This window comes from Tympanuchus pallidicinctus, unplaced genomic scaffold (genome assembly GCF_026119805.1).
Source record: "Tympanuchus pallidicinctus isolate F22 unplaced genomic scaffold, pur_lepc_1.0 scaffold15, whole genome shotgun sequence".
Lineage (NCBI taxonomy): Eukaryota > Metazoa > Chordata > Aves > Galliformes > Phasianidae > Tympanuchus > Tympanuchus pallidicinctus.
In genome coordinates this window covers 13,768,703-13,785,938 of record NW_026294669.1, presented here as the reverse complement: position 1 = coordinate 13,785,938, position 17,236 = coordinate 13,768,703, and the positions used below count along the sequence as shown (strand labels likewise).

At 44.5% G+C, this 17,236-nt stretch overlaps 2 protein-coding genes across 2 annotated transcripts in view; both read right to left on the bottom strand.

The window, feature by feature from the left end:
- Positions 1 to 2,715, bottom strand: part of IGFBP2 (insulin like growth factor binding protein 2) — a 66,512-nt gene extending 63,797 nt beyond the window's left edge. Inside the window, exon 1 of the mRNA XM_052675046.1 lies at positions 2,577 to 2,715. The gene's annotated coding sequence lies outside the window, so the exon portion shown is untranslated. The remainder of the gene's footprint in view (positions 1 to 2,576) is intronic.
- An 8,511-nt stretch (positions 2,716 to 11,226) lies between these two features.
- Positions 11,227 to 14,203, bottom strand: RPL37A (ribosomal protein L37a). Its single transcript, XM_052675849.1, has 4 exons — positions 14,079 to 14,203; positions 13,502 to 13,630; positions 12,473 to 12,555; positions 11,227 to 11,386 (listed from the first exon to the last, which is right to left on the bottom strand). Exons 1-4 carry the CDS (start codon positions 14,079 to 14,081, stop codon positions 11,323 to 11,325), a joined length of 279 nt encoding a protein of 92 aa, XP_052531809.1. The 5' UTR covers positions 14,082 to 14,203; the 3' UTR covers positions 11,227 to 11,322.
- Positions 14,204 to 17,236: the final 3,033 nt, after the last annotated feature.

Sequence of the window (17,236 nt, the reverse complement as noted above, 5' to 3'; positions counted from 1 at the left end):
AACAGAGAAAGAAGAGAAGCCCTTCAGGAGCATTTCATTTGTTCAGGAGACCAAACAGTCAGTGTTCCCTTCACCATATCTGAGCTACTGCTTAGCTAGTGGCTGTGGGCCACTCGAGGTGACCAAAATCTTGACCTCAGAATGAACCAATCACCTATAATTCGTTGCAGGACTCTGCTTTGGGACCAGGCTCCCGCCCAATGCAGCCTGCTGGCCAGATATTTCTCTCCCTGTGCCTAACCTCTAGGCTCAGAAACCAGCCAGAAGAGACCAAAACGATCACTCAGTTTGAACTCTTGCACTGATCAGACACAGAGCCTGCCTCTGTAATTCTAGCATGGATATGCTGCAGTCCTCCAGAGCACTGGCAATACAGGGCTGGAAACAATAGCTTTGAAAGAGCAAATCACACTTGGGGAAAAAAAAAGAAGGAAAAAAAAAAAAGAAGGGAAGAAGGCAATAAAAGTCGCAATGAGTCAAAGAGATAATTGTGTGTGATAGCAGGGCTTCTTGGGCTGGGGACCAGCAGGAGACACTGCCCACATCCAACCCCTTGGGACAAGCATGACAGAGCATTTTGTGCTGCAGAGAATTAGAGATCTTCCAACAGGAGAAAGGTGAGGGGGAAGGCAATAATTGGAGATGGAGTTAGACTTAACTCAGACACACACAAGTCATTAAGCTAATGTTTCTTGGCTAATTATGCACACATAGTCATATCCTGCGAGGAAAACAGCGCAAGAAGCAGCCTCATGGAATGGGTACTGAAGAAATGCACTAGGCAGGGGAACATAATCCGTTTTTTATGCCAGCAGGGTGTGAGGCATTTCTCATCTCCAGGACCGCAGCCATTCAGTCATGCTCAGCCCACAGGAATCCCACAGAAGCAAGAAGATGCAAGAAGCTACAGGCCCCTCCATCACTGCTTCACACATAGAGACTCAGGGCAGAGAGGAAGAGATCTGGCTGATGATACTTGCATGCTGTTAAACATACCTCCCTAAGAACTGTAAGCCACAGGTTTAGATGTAGCAATAAAACCCTGAATTGAGAGCAGAGGAAGGAGGCCAATACTTCTGGGTATTGTTCACAGCTCTGCCCATGTTTGCGCAGTAATTCAACCCAACATTATTGGGTCTTTTAGAAAAAGGCCATGAGTCACCCACAGAATTGGTTCCTTTCCTCTCTGGACAACCCACAGCCAGGAGGGTGAACACATGGAATGGCATTTTTCTTGATGACACCCTTCAGCCTCACAGGTTCCCTATGTTATCTGACAACAGGTGTCCATAAGTCTTGGACTGCTCCAATCAAGAATGAAACATGCACAACCTGTTGCCCTCAGAGCTCTGTGCTGTTCTTCAAAGTGAAAGCCAGAAGGACTTTAGGAGGACAGTTTGCTATCATGTTTCCTACCAATGTCAGCTCTACCAGAGCCATTTCTGACAAGTGCTTGTCTACCTTCCAACTTAAAAACTTTCAGACAATTCTAGCACCTAATTTCTCCACTGTGTGGCCATTCTTGCTGCTAATAAGCTGCTCCTGACACAGAATTGTAGAATAACAGAGGCTGGAAAGTACCTCTGCAAGTCTCTGCTCCAACCCCAACTCAAAGTAAAGCCAACCAGCCCCTAACATGTATCTCTCTTGCTGCAATTTGGAATATCATTGCTTATCACATCTGCCATAGCACAGGTAATTAATGAGACTATCACTTCTTGCGTATTAAAGAAAAAAAAGTCAAAAAGCATTTACATCTCCAGATCCTTCAGACTTTTTCCTCATAGGACATGTTTTTGAGACTGCTGGCTTTGTGTTATAGACATAGCTAGCCTCCAGACACACAGATCCCAGAGCTGCCAACCTCATGAAGACTTCTGGGAAAAGTTATAAGCATGTGCCTCCACAGGATTCCTCCATGGAGAGAAGACTACAGAGGAAAGGCAAGCAAAGCAGAAACAGCTCATGATCCACTCTTAACACGAGCCTTCCCTTGGGCCCCTTCCCCTCACATCTCCCATAACCTCGAGCACGAAGACACATAAAAAAACAATTCCTCAATTCAGCTGTTGATAGCTGTGGTACTTCTGGCTGTGCCAACAGTGTTGCACGCCTCAGCTCTTCCCCAGGGCCAGCAGTATAAAAGAGTGGAAAACCTAACTCACGAGACATTATTGTTATTGTTTTCCAACAGCATTGTGCCAAAACTCTTCAACCCAGAGGAAAGCCTTCAGTGCCATGAACCAGGCAAGAACAGCCCTTGCCTCCAACTGCTGACAGGCAAACGAGGAGAGGAGCCTCATGGACAAATGCTTTCCTCAATTCCCAGAAAAATTAGGACCAGGTTTCTCTTAGCTGTTAGCCCATGTATGGATGCCCTCTGCTCTGCAAATCTGTTAGTTGTGTCACCCCATACTCTTCCTGGCCCTGTCCTAGGAGCAATGCTCTGCCATCCTTCCCTGCTAGTCCCATCCCACAAAGCACATGCAACCTCCTTAAGCGTGACAAAAGCCCTCCTAGATTTCTCTTCAAATCCAGTCCCACATTCTCCCCACATCCTCCCCCTTCCCAGATACCTGTGCATTTTAGGGCTGAAAAATTCCAGTCAAACAAGAGGTGTTTTAGGAGAGCAGGGCTTTCAATAGAAAGGGCCTTGCCATGTTGATCAGTATCATCTGCCAGCGAACAGCACAGACCCTGAACATGCAAGGAATTTTGACCTCATATAGTGAAATTTCCTAGAACTTTAAACCTTTGTTGTTGTTGTTATCACCACAGTTTTTTTGGCTCTGTCTTGCTTTTCGATTTTCCACTTGGCAACTGTGTTGAAATTATGCAAGGAAGTAGCCACTGCTTAACAGCAAGTTATTAATTAGATGCCAGGGAGTGCGTGCGTGACTGCAGGCAGTGCAAGGGGGTCTATCCTGTGCTTTACAAAATCGGTTTGGTGTTAATTTTCTGCCCAGAAGTATAACCTAGTGGCAAGTGTCCACTTGCTCCAGAACCAATTCCTGTAAGAGAAGGTACTTGTACAGCCTAGGGGACAGGGAGAGACAAAAAAAAAAAAAAGCCTTGGTGACCAAAGGCTGATACTTTAGCTGTTGAAACTCTTTCCTAAGAGTCTCAATCCCTGTTAAAACAAATGCTAATTGTTCTGCACTAGGAACAGTCTGACTGAAGACATTCTGCTGTAAAATACCAGTCTGGTGAAATTGAGAAAGGCTCCAGGCACTCAGGGCTACCCAGCTCTCCAGGTTTCCCAAGGCTTACTGCCACCCCAGTGGGAGCCGACACCCCTCTAAGACAGCGTGTCTGGCCACAAGCGTCCTCCCAGACTGCTGCTGTGCAATTGAAAGTAGGTTTGCACAAGCCATGGCTGAAGGCACTGCGGTTTTTGGTGTTGTACGTACACTTTGCCCTAGACATGTCTGCTCCCAGGATCTCATAGTTTAAATACTCAAAGACCAACAAACATCCCGGGGGGGATCTGTTCCAGTGGGTAATTACCCTCATTGTTAAAAATTAACAAGAAAACAATAATCATAGACAGCTGGGCCTTTCATGCCTTTTATAGCAACATTCCCACAGCTCTGCGAGAGACATTGTTTGGGATTCACAAATAAATTTTCACCCCAATTCAGGATAAATCCTTAGTTCGCTATTTCAGATGTTTTCTCAAGAGGAAATGGCCACTTCTCATGTGGCTCTAGCTATGGCATATCTTCCTGGCATGCATGTCCAAAGTTGCAGAGTTGCTCCACATCACGCTTGCACACCCAGAGTTGTTGCAGAACTCATTTTCTGTAAGGTTTAACTCACAGAGTTGACCAGTCTTGACACCACTGGAGGCTTGGTAGCCTTCCATTGTGTCCTTCCCTCCAAGGTCACTGGTGACAGGTGGCTAAGGGCAAATCCTAGAATCATTAAGACTGGAAAGACCACTAAGATCATCTAGTCCAATCATCAACCCATCACCACAGGGCTCACTAAAACCTCTGTGCCACCCCTGCATGTTTCTTGAACACCTCTAGGGGCTGTGACTCCACCACTTCCCTGGGCAGCCTATTCCAATACCTTTACACACTGAGAAGAAATTTTTCCTAATATCCAAACCAAACCTCCTGTGGTGGAACTTAAAGCCACCACCTGTTGGCTTAACCTTGCAAAGAGAGACTTGAAAGTCTATATGAGGGAAAACTTGAAGCTAGTTCATTTTCAAGGGGGTAGGAAATTGTGGCAATGAAGTGTATTTCAGTTGAGCAGAAAAACTACTCCAGACCCTGCAAGCCAACTTGCAAACCTAGCAGAATAATGACAAAGGTCTGACAAAAAGGGTGGAAGAAGGTTGGCTATCTGTGATAAGTAGCCTACAAAACTGGAAGACCGTGCTTGGTTTGGACTACACCCAAGTGGTCTTGGGACTGTTGTTTCAAGACAGACCTACACATATCAGCCTGGGGATGTCACCTCTACAAATCACACATTCCACACAATTAGAGCCCTTTCCCTGCTCGAGGAACATGGTTTGGGGCAACAGCAAGGAGCAGTTCACTCTGCTCTCTAAATGCAAAGCTCCTCATACAGCTTCCTGGAAACCAGAACTCCAACCCTTCCAAAGCCCCTTCCACCTCTCTACCACCCATACAAATCTGTAGTTCTGTGTACCTGTAAGTGCTAGCCAAAAGCAACAGCATGGGCTCGAAAACTGCAAGGAAAGGCTGTGGTGAGTCGTGTAGATGTTGCAACTGATCACTACCACTGTACAGACTTATGAAAAAACAGAGCTGTATAATGCAAACCATCATATAGACCCTGTCTAGATGAACAGGAACAGCCAGTGCTCAGTCTTTGCCCTGAGAATCAGAATTTCTTAGTAGTCCAGACTAAGAAACATCCCTAGGGAATCTGTCTCCCTGGTTAATCACCATTGCTCTTAAAAATTAACAACAAAACAATAATAGTAGACAGCTGTGCTTTTTATGCCTTTTATAGCAAAGTTCCCAGAGCAGGACATTATTTTGTGCTTACAAACATTTTTTGGGCCTTCATCTTTTTTTCTATGGCCTACCACTCACCTGCTGGATACCACGCACCAGAAGGCAGCCAGCACGACACTTCCACTGCAATAAAATCAACCAGACAGCAGAAAAGCACACACACACAAAGCAAGACTGGTCGTAGCCTGGGTGAAGCTTAGCATTCCTTCATATTCTGGGTTGTGGAAAGAGTTGTTCAAACCAGGCTCATAGCAACCTATTAGACGCTGCACTCAGAGTTATGTAAAATATTTTCCCTGCTTTGGTAGTTGGCAAACTCTGTTTTATAAGACAAATGGAATGTATTAATGCAAAATATTTATCAAGTCTTTGTATTTTTTTTTTTTTCTTCCAAGGGAGTAGAGAGGTTGACCAGGAGTCTTTCATCTTTGTTGGCTTCTGAATGTTAAAAATGCAGCTGATTTAGAGCAAGACCACAAGCCAGAGTCTCTTTCACTTCCACATAACCCCCTTCTGTGCAAGTGATGGCAAGTTCTCCCTTTGACAAACGTACCCTCTTCCTGCAGTTATGGCAGGGAACATATTCCTGAAGTCTTAGGTGATCTCCATCTTGCAGGTGAACAACAGAGGTAAATAGAAGCAGGTAGTTCCTCTGTGCTCAGTTCTCCACAGAGCCCAAGAAGATGTTTCCTGCTTCAAGGACCTCACATGCTCCAGGAGAGTGCAAATAAATTGGGAACACAGGAAAAAATAGGAGTATTGGGAAAGGGGAGGAAGGTACGTTGACCAGATGAAATAGCCTGATCCCCACTTACGTCAATCCTTTAGAAATAAAGTGACAAGTAACTCAACTGGCAGCACTACTACCATGTCTAACGCCTTGGAGTCTCCAAGTGAACAATGTAAAATGACTTACTGTTGCCTAAGTCCACATTGTAAAAGCCTCCATCATCTTAAGCTGCTGAGCATGTCTTCCATAATAATCCAAGCCAGTGTGCTTGACAGCAGTCACGTAGCTGATGACTCACGTCACAACTCGCTTTCTTTATGCTTCCATAGCTCCCTGATGGTCTAACACTTTCCTCTATCTCATTTTCTTCTTCCTTTTGATAGGTACCAGCACAATTTTCACCCGAGATTCATAAGGACTATTAAGACATATGCAACATTTTTGTCAGGGCAGATCCACATTGGAATAAACACCTCTGCCTATGCAAAGTTGCATTTTTTTTTTCCTTCTTATTCTCCATGCACAAAGAACATTACAGCTTCAGCAGGCTAAGGTTAAAATCATTTTTTAAAAATGTCTGGCTTATTTATTTGTTTCCCTTCCTCCCTTTCAAGACTTGGGTCTGCTCTGCATTTAAGATTTTAAATGTTCCTTTTTTATCCCAAATTCAATCCATTACAGTTAAAACAGTTACACATCCAACAGCTTGAATGGAAACGGGTATAGTTGTTAGAGATCAGGATGCAATCTTTAGGCAATCAGTTTGGCCTCACAGAACCAGAGAATGGCTGAAGTTGGAAGGGACCTCTGAATCCAACACCAGCTCAAGCAGAGATGCACACAGCAGAGTGCCCAGGGCTGTACCCAGACAGATTTTGAAGATATCCAGGGAGGTCTCCAAGCACTTCACAGCCTTTCTGGACAGCCTGTGCCAGTGCTCTGTTTCCTGCATGGTAACAAAATGCTTCCTGATGCTTAGACAGAACATCTTGCATTTCATTTTGCACCCATACCTCTGGTGAATATCAGGACATCAGAGACAATCTTGGTCTGTGTCTAATCTTATCCCCTCAAAGCTGAGGCCCAATAGTAAGTGGCGACTCAGAGTAACTTTATTCAGCAATAGAGCCAACAGCCTTCTTTGTTCATCCTTAGCATCTCCCGTGAAATAATATTTATTTGGAGGAGTCAGGTCCTCTCTTCATGCTTTCAAAGTACTGGAGCAGTTCCAGAATTGCCTGAAGGGGAGAACAAAGCAGTGACTTGAAGGACATTTGTCTTAGGGAGAAACCTTTTTTCTCTTATAATATTAGACTCAATCAAAGAAAGGGAGGTGGATCACAGAGCAAATTCCTGAAACCAAATTCATGGGTTGTAAGTAAATAGTCACTTAGGTGGAGACAGAGATCTCTTCAGAAAAGCCCAGTAACTCAAGGCTGAAAATATTCCATTTTGGTGGAAAAAAAAAAAAAAAAAAAAAAAAAAAGAGAAGTCATCATTATCAAGAGAGCCACGTGATCTGCAAAGGGCATGATCCACGAGTTCCCTGCTCTCCAGACTGACAGACCCACATTGCAGAAATGGATTGAAGTCACAAAGCTCTGAGCAGCACATAAGTAGAAAAGGGCAGAATCTTCTCCCACCCTGGACCACTCTTCCATCATCTCAAATACGTCTTCTGCACCAGGATCTGCTCCTGGTTTTCCACTCTCTTCACAAGCCAGGCCATTGTGGGAGAAACACAAACTTGGTGGCCTCACAACTCAGTCTGCTCTGCGGCAGCTTCTGTGCGTTGCCTTAGACAGCTTTGCTGTGAACTGCAGGTAGGACTCTGAACATGAGGGTACCTGACATCCCCAATCTGAACAGAAACACACTCCCCAAAGTACATCTGTAAGATGCCTACAGGCCAGAAGAGGATGTTGGAGGCCAAGCAAAGCAAAGGGAATCTTTTACAGAATTCACATTTCAAATGCACAACCCAAAGCCTTAGCTGGTGTAACCTAGCAATAGCATGCATGCAATTGCACAAAAATAAAAAACCCAGGCCAACTCTCTCTCTGCTGCTACAGGGGGAACGAACAGCTGTGATAGCACACACTGCAGCAGACCTGCAGAGGAGTGCAGTTCCAATCATTTCTTCTGGGGAGATGTTGAGGTTAGGGTGATGCTGTGCTGGTTTTTCCCTTTCTTTGCTTTTGTAGTTTGAGATGCGAGAGTGGCATTGCCCTGCACTTTGCCTAGGCAGAGGAAGCTACTCAGCCCACGTCTGATGCTCTGTGCATTTGTGCAGGCACTGGTTCAAACACTGTTTCTGCAGCAGCACTGTGAGAAATAAAAAGGGAGCGTGCAAGCTGATTCATTTGCTAAAACGTTATTGAAAGTAAGACATTAAATCTACTATCACCATGCAAAGATATAGTTCAGATTGCTAAAAACAGAGAACAGAGAAAAAGGGAAAGGGATGAGAGGAAATTGATTCAGTTTTTCAAACGCATCCCAAAATCCAGACCTGCAACTCACAGGAGTCCCAGGAGGCTGAGCAGAGCAGTGACACCAGGCTGTTGAGCACCAAACAAGTGTCTTAGAGAAACCCTTTCCTGCAGAGCTGCCACAGTTCACGTGCTTGGAGCAGCACTGCACAGAAAGGATAAGGGTTGTGTTGTGTTTTTCTCTGGGGGGGATGTTTAATAAAAAAGAAGAAAAAGAAAGGGCACAAACTCTGCACTGGGAAAGCCACACCGATGAGCTTGTTAACATTTGAAGAGACTGCCTGGCGTGATTCCGTACACGGTTTCCTGCCAAGAATTTGCAAGAGGAAAGTATATTTAGCAATCCAAGGCATGCCAGAGCCTTGTCAAGAGAAAAAAACAAAACAAAACAAAAAAAAACAACCAACAACAACACTTTGAATATGTGGAATAGCAATTAGACATTTTCTAAGCAGCCATTTTCAAAATGCATCCAGGCATCTAATAAGGGCACCTGAGGCATATCCACAACTCCGCCACACTTCATGCCTCAGAAGACATCTGCTAAGGATCAAATAAACAGAACAAGAATATGTTACTGATGGCAGCTGCCTACTTGCAAAGCACTAGGGCTGATTTCAAGCCTGTGGTTCCCTACTACCCTAAGAAACTGGAAGCACAGTTTCTTGCTGTTTCACTTTGTAGCATCCTTTGAGGAATCATTTTTCCAAAAGTTGTGAGACATGCTGTATAGCTGGGAATTGTGGAATCATTAAGATTCACCAAGATCATCTAGTCCAACCTCAATCCATCCCCACCAACTATGTCCTCAGTGCCACATCTGCACAGTTCTTGAACACTTTCAGGTATGGTGACTCCAGCATTCCCTGAGCAGCCTGTGCCAATGCTTCACCACTCTTTCTGAGAAGTTATTCCTAATATCTAACCTGAACCATTCCTGGTGCAACTTAAGGCCATTACCTCTTATCCTGTCGAGAGTCTCTGCTTGTCTACTTGGTGTCCATTTGTGCCATGAGCTCTCAGTGATGCTTTGTGTCCCCAAAGGGAGCTGGGACCATCCAGGTGATACGAGCAGCAACTGTAAGCTGGTACGTGAATTCAGACGGTTAGAGAGGGTGCATCTGCCCCAGGAGCATCACTCAATGCATCGGTTCCTCTTGTTCCTGAATCACCTGGGAACAGCACGGGGAAAGAGACCTAAAGAGCCCAGGAGTAACAGGCAGCCTCGGTCTTACACACGCACGAAAGCGCACGAGCTGAATTCACATCGCTTTTAAGTCACGAGGGATATAAGAAGATCTCCTCGGATATACGGAGCGTTCTGACGGAGCTGTTAGAGAAACTCGCGACAACCGCCCACAACCCTTCACCCCGCTCCTTGCCTCCTGAAGGAACGCGGGCGCCCCCAGCAGCAGCGCGACAGCGCCCCCCGCCGGGCCGGCCGCAGCACCGCCGCGAGGTTCCCCCCCACTTTTATCTCCGCCCCGCGGCAGGTGGAAGCACCCTGGATAGGATGTCAGTGTAATCGCCCTGGGGATGGAGGTAGCGTAGACGTATCCTCCGTGCTTGTTTATGGACTACTGCTTCGTGTCGGTTGGACAGACTTTAATCAGAAGCCTGGGCTTTAATTACAGCCTCCGCACAAACACCGACTACGTCCCTCGGTGCTTCCTACCTCGGCACAGAACTGAGGAGAGCAGCAGCTATTCCGTGAACTGAGCAGCACTCCTCACGCTAGTGACTTTCTTCTGACAGCTGAACCCCTTCCACCGCTTCCACATCACTGCTATCTCCACGAAGTTTTGCTCCAGTAGAAATACCTCGTGCTGGCAGTGCCGGAGTTTCAGACCTTCTGTAGCCTTGCTGAAAAACCACGGAGGGCATTTTTCCCATTGCCAGGAAACTGGAGCTGCTCCCAAGCTCCCAGCCCTCTGCCTGCTCCATCTGGCCCCAAGGTGCCTCTGCGGTGGCAACAACCTCCCCCAAGCAAACAAGTGTTTTACCAACAAAGTCCTTCCCATGAAGCTGCAAACTACAGCTTGAGAACAGGCTACTGTTTAGGTCCAGCTCTGAACGTAACTTTTTTAATAAAGACATCAGGTTCATTAATGACATTGTCATAGTTTGTCACTGCCCCAAATAATTTCAAGTTTAAGCTGGAGCAAGTAACCAGTTATCTATTTACTATCATTCTTCTGGCAATTATCAGGGTTCTTCCCACAACCTGTGTTTTCTGACCTAACTGCAAAGTGTTGCAGTGACCAAAAACAAACCTGTGATCCCAATCCACATCAAATCTTACCTGACAAATTGACTGTAAAAAACGTTCCACTATCTTCAACCTGATAATGTAATAACTGCCTCCAAACAATCTTTAACTCAAACAGCAGCTTTTACTCTGAGATTGGCAGTCCTTGGAATCGGCTCAAACTGAAGATGTTGCAATTTAGGATGTATGTTCAAGTTCCCCAGCCCACACATGAGAGCCAGATCTCAGAACCAGAAAGAGCATGCCAATGACAGCATTTGCATGGGCTAATCTTGAGACCTGCTCACAACAAAAAACAGTGTAGTTGGCTCTGGAAAATCAACAGCACCAGACAGCAGAGGATGATGGCTGCTCTTTTACCATTTCAATCAGTGTCTCCGAGCCAGTCTCTCAATCTTACAGCACATGAACAGGCAGAGCAATGTCTCACATACTCTCTCCTCTCCGCTCACATTTGCCCTTTTCTCCACTAGTATACTTGCTCTGTGATATTATTCAAGGCACAGGAATAAAGGACACATCAAGTTGTGCTGGACTTCTTAAGCTATTTAAGTTTTCATCACATTTACCTCCGTGCATTCAAGCAACAGAAACAGAGTACATAATCAAGTGGAATAGAAAAAATGCTTTCTAATGGCTTAACTTAGAAATAAAAGCTTTTCAACTACTGGATAGAAATGCTAATGTCTCCATGGTTATATCATAAATACAGTACAAGAAAGACAAGTTTAACCTGACTCCACTCCATATCACCTTTTATTGTTAAAGGTACAGATCTTAACAGTGGATGAAAAGAAAAAAAAACACGTTTCACAGGGAGAACAGGATGTAGATCTACTGATCTTTCAACTCTTTCAGTCTTCTGATTGCAGATTTGACCGTCACTGCAGAGGTGGTACTGAAAGAAGAAGCAGAGTCATTTGCACACTGCAGCAGCAGAACAGCTCACACCAACAAGCACTAATAATTTTCAGTAGCTACCACTTGATTGCATTGTCAACAGGAGGCTAAACCTCTGATTTTCATTGTAACAATGCCTTTGTCTACAGAAGCACAGAACTTCACATCAACATCTCACCCAAATTAGCCAGTCATGCAAGTGCACGGGCCAATGCCTAGCAATAGCTGTGTGGGTAATGGTGGCTTTAACATAATGGGAGGGATGAAGGGGAATTAAAAGAAAAAGGGGGGTAGGTACATACAAGAGCACCATCACAATAAGGATTATAATCATTCAGAGGTTTTAAAAGAAAAACAGAACATAGAAATTGCTCTAAGCAAACCTGTTTTTAACTATTACATTTGTTTCTCCCAACGAAAAAGGCTACTGTTGTAAGGTGCTGCTTACACTTCAAAGAAAGACATCAGAGTACCTTTCCAGAACTAAGATTTTTTCTACAGTCAACAGAATCAGGGAAGAATAAAAACTCCCCAGGTCAGAGGCATCATTTGTTACAAGCTATGTCAGCCATTGGAGCTGATTCCACTCTGACAATGGCTGGACGGACCAGCCATCATCTCTTCTCCTTTCCTTCCAACACTTGTGCAGGAGAGCTATAGGTTGCATCTCCAGTAAGAAATGCTACTAGAACAGAGGCACAAGAAAGACAACTTAGAAATAAATATTTGTTTCTGCATTTGCAGCTCTTTAATTTATTCCAAGTTTGGGAAAAGATGCAGAGATTGTATTTCTGTAACAGTAATCACTTGAATAAATCTTACATAATAAAATGAAGAGATAAGAAAATTTTAGAGACCCACCAAAAACAGGAGGAGGAATGTAATGGATGAAATGCAGTAGCAAACACTTTACACCCCAATCAAATGTTAATAATGAAATTGAAAGAAGAACCAAAAATTATACCATTTATTTTGAGACCAACCTACTTAATGATTAACAGATTATAATTAAGTAACATTTAAGAAGTTTTATTATGTTTCAACTGTATGAAAATTAACACTGATAGGAACTTCATGGCCTTACTTGTAAGTCCAGGCACCACCAGCAACTGTCTTCATGCACGACCCACAGTGCCAGATACCAACAGCCTTCCTCTTCATTTTGGTCTGTAATAAAAGTAGAAAAGAAAAAAAAAATCATTTGGAAAACAAAACAAAACTAATAATGAGTTACACTGGTACTAACAACTGATGCTCTCACTCAGTGTGATGAATGACACAACACTGCTACTATATGTTGGCTCTGAACATTCTAAGATTACTGCAAACAGGGAGCCTTGGACAGCATCTAAAGAATAACTGCAGGGTGCTCAAATCCCTTCACCTGAGGAAGTCTTCATCATCTCACAAAGATGACAACAGGTTTGCCTATACTTACGTTGGACTTAGACAACTGCTTAAATGGAGCTGCTGTCATTCTCATTTCACCTGTAAAGGATGTTAGATTAAAGAAATATCTATTTATGCTTCCAGTCAATTAAAGATCCCACTTTGCAGATATCGATAGTCCGAACAAAAACCAAGCTGCTGGGCCTCTTAAGATTGTCAGAAAACAGATTCAAGTGAACTGTGATCACATATATGATCAGATAAAACCATCACTTATTAGTAATCCTATCCCATCCAGAGTAATGTCATACACAGACAGAAATAAGCAACCAATGAAAAGTTCTCTAGGGGAAAAACAAGGACCCTCCCTCTCCTGAGTATGCCATATGGGAGAAAAGCAAAGCTCCAGTCATGTCTTAATTACCAGGATAACACGCACGTTGTATAAATTGTTAGGTTTTCTTATCAGACATCAATAACGTACAGTCCAGAAACACTATGTATTTGTTAAATGAAAAAAATATCATTTTTCACTACTGAAGCGTTCATCTGAAAGGTGTAACAAACCTCCTTATTTTACAAGGGATCCTGACAGTGACAACAAACTGTTTTCTCAAAACTAATTGTCTCCTCAGTAGAAAAACTCCTGAAGTAACAGATTGCACTTCTAACACTACTGACAAAGCGATTTTTAAGGACTGTCGTAGGGAACAAGAGGCCTCACCTTGCCGCAGAAAGAGCAGGTATACTTGGCGTGTTGGCTGATTTCAATCTTCTTCACCATTTTCCTTAGGGATGCACCATAACGGGTTCCATATTTACCCACAATCCCCACCTTCTTGGTGCGCTTGGCCTGTCAGGAAGCAAAACACAGCCGGCTGCAACTTCACCGCCATCACACCCTCCTCAGCAGCTCCTGACACGGGCCTCAGCAGTCAGAAGTGGTGCTGCAGACAACCAAAGCTTCTCACAGCCTTTATACACGGTGTTCTTCGCGTATCTAGGAGGAGCACGTTCTGACACAGCCAAACCCGAGCACAGATGTCTCCTTCCCTCCAGGGCCGCCCCACTCCGAACCGGGCCCGGCCTCCTACTCCCCCCACAAGCCTCCGAGGACGGCACAGGAACGAGGCCTACCAGGAGAATCCCACACAAGGCCTCCGCCCAGGCCTCCCGTCGAGCACGTAAGCTCTCCCGTTCCCTCCCCTCTCCGCCGCCCCCTCGCCATGCCCAGCAGCCTCTGCTTAGTGCCTCTGGGACGGATGGAGGCGGATAGGCCGCGGCGCTGCGGCTCTGCTCACCATCTTCCTTCCCGGCGCCGCTACAGAGAGAGGAAGTTGCCGTGCGCAGGCGCAGTATGAGCTGTCGCGCCGGAAGCTGGTGAGCGGGGACCGGATGTGATGCACCGCGGGCTTGTCTGCCCGTGGAGGTGCTGAACTCTATGATCGGCGGCCCTCTCCCACGCCTCTGCGGGAAAAGTGCCCCAAAGCTGGCACCGTTGTTAAACCGTCCCGTAATAACGGGATTATCCACAGCACAGGCAGTGGAATTTTTTTTTACAACCATGATTCAGATAAAATCGATGTGCAGCAGCACCAGGCGTTACTGGGAGTGCAGATGATGGTCTTCCATGCAAGGACAGCACAAAAGAAACCAGGAAGAGCGATCCGCGGGGCTCGATGCATGCACTCCTCCATTCTGCGTGTGGTTCGGGCTGATGGTGGGACAGACGAGGGCTCAGTGGGGCTCCAGGCAACAGTATTTGTATCTCTCTCTCTCTGCTGAGTCAAACTCATTCCACACATCCTAGGAATACATTTGCCCTTTTCAGATCTTCATCATAACTATGACTCACAGGACACATCTTCAATACTAGCCTATTAAAAAACAATAATAAAAAGTTCCTCTTGCTGCTTTGTGGTTATTTTGGTTAAGAGTGAATTGTCAGCCAACGCATCCAGGACAGAGGATCTATCACTGTTCTCCAGTCTGTGCCTACAGTTAAGATTTGCTTTAATGCAGTATACAGTAAGATCCTTCACCTACCATTACTGCAGGCAGCTCTGTCAACAGCCAAATCCCAGCTCCCTCAGACTGCAGCCAGTCCCAGCACTGCCAAAATAAACGTGGTTCCAGGTGTCTGAGAAGACGGATGGGTGCAGAGAAGCTTGCACAGCTCTCAGAGCCTTGTCTTGGCTATCATCTCGGCCTATTCTGCACAACCCAGGTTGTCAAGCTTCAAAATACAGCAATTGAATTACTACTTTTTATTGCTCAAGTACCCGTTGTTTCAGGTTGGGCATCCTTCCTCGTAAAATCTATCTGTAATACAGGTAAAAGGACAAACAGAGGTGTACAGAAAGGTAGACCACTCACCTCAATAGAATGCTCCAAGTTCAGTTCCAGTACAGAAGAAATAATCTGCAATTTTGAGTCTGAAAGGTCTGAGCATATCCAGACACACACAGTGATAATTATGGTTGTCCTAGAAGCGTCCCTTGCTTGTCTAGTAGGCTGATCAGCATACTTCTTGTTTGAACTGTGGCAGCATCAAGATGCCCTACTGCGCTGGATCACGTAGGAAACAGTCTGACCTTAAAAAGCTCCCAGAACATATAGAAAACAAGAGGAAAGTACCTTAACAGACATCCTACGGCAAAGGTGAAGGCCCCAAGTAAATCACAAGTATCAGAACTTGCCACATTCCATTTTCTGTAATGGAAGTTCCATTCACTTTACTGAGATCTAGATAATAATAAAAAAAAAAAAAAAAAAAAAAAAAACCAAACAACAACAAAAAAACCTACAGTGTGTTGTGTCTTTGATGGGCAGATATAAGAGTCCCCAAAGCACTGCATGTTCCTGAGCCTGCCAGTAGATCTCACTGGCAACCTGCACACTATCTTGTACAACTTCTCAACAGCAAGCCTTGGAGAGCCCATCTAAGGCTGCTGGCAGCATCCCAACCACTCATCCTATTAATGACAGACTAATGGTATAGCTGGGCTAAGGCATGCACAGTCTTTCTAACCCCTTGATGTAATGACTAAAAGCACTCTCCTTCAAGATTCTTCTTCCCTTTTTTATCTAGCATGGATAAAACAAATCTCAAGTGTACTTGAAGAGCCTCAGTTAATCCTGCAGCAATCCAGCTGAGATTTTATGGGTCCTAACAAAGAAAGAGTACACCTGGCATTCCTCTAACAGAACTGGGACTATTCAGTATATGAGTTAGATAAATTGAGTTTATGAGAAGCAGAATTCTCCAAGGGCACTTTCATCAGATTTCAGAAAAAATACTGTTTTGAAGTAGCTGTACCTTTACAAAGAAGAGAATTACTTCTATAGGAGATGACAATATGGTTACACAAATAATGCCTCCCATCTGTTTTTCAGTAGGTAGATGGCAACATTTCTCACCCCTTACTCAGAACAACTTTCTCTTCAAGTGGAAAGATTGTGTTCTAGAAACAGATTAAATACTCCCATGTTCAAGAAGGAAGCCATTTAAAAGCATTTTAAAGTGTGTATTTGTCTCCTGGCCAGTTGTCAGGGTAAGAGAAATAATGTTTAACTTTTACTCTCAAATCCAGAGACAAAACATTTCCCACAGTTGGGCAGTTACTCCATCTTCAGTCCTACACTTCTTCACTTGCACACACGCATCAAAGCACCGTTTCTAGTCATGAATGAAAAGCAAATCTCTACCCGGCACAACTGCAAACAGCCTGCAGGGCATTTCCATGACAACACTTGCTGAAAATGAAATAATCAAACCCTTTGAAACAGGAAAAAAATATCCTAGTTATTATCAGTCTGATCCTGTAGCACAAACCTTTTCCTCCTTTAGGCCTACCACGGAAGAGAGGGGTTTTTTGCCACTGTCTGGTATCTGCACAGAGCTAAGCGTGTTCCCTGCACAGCACATTAGCTCCTGCCCTCCAGGAGCTAAATGTAAGTCTTCAGTTTGCTATTTCCCTACCCTGCACCACAGATAATGGATATAAACTGTTGTTAGCTGGCACCTCTGGAATTTTATCTTCTCATGTGCACCCTAGTGAACATTTGCATAACACTAGTCCACTTCCAAGCGTCTTCCAGTACTAAAGACCAAAAGTGGGAAAAACATGAAATTGGAATTATATTACACTGCACTGGAAATAACATACACCATGAAAAGACAACTATGCAGAGATGCCTGAAAAGACCAGTTACAATCAATAGAGTCATTTGCCTTTACATCAAGCTCACAGCAAGAACGGCCTCTAGAATTTTTGCTGAGCCAGCAGTGCAGTGTAGTAGACTCAGATCATTCACAAGGAATAACGATTGTGTCACAAATCCCCAAAAGGAACAAAAGAGTAGGTTTGGTTAGATAGCACTGATGCTAAGATTCCAGGTCTCAGCAGCTCAGAGCACTAGCAGCAGGATGGAGACTTACAAATTGAAAACATGCAGT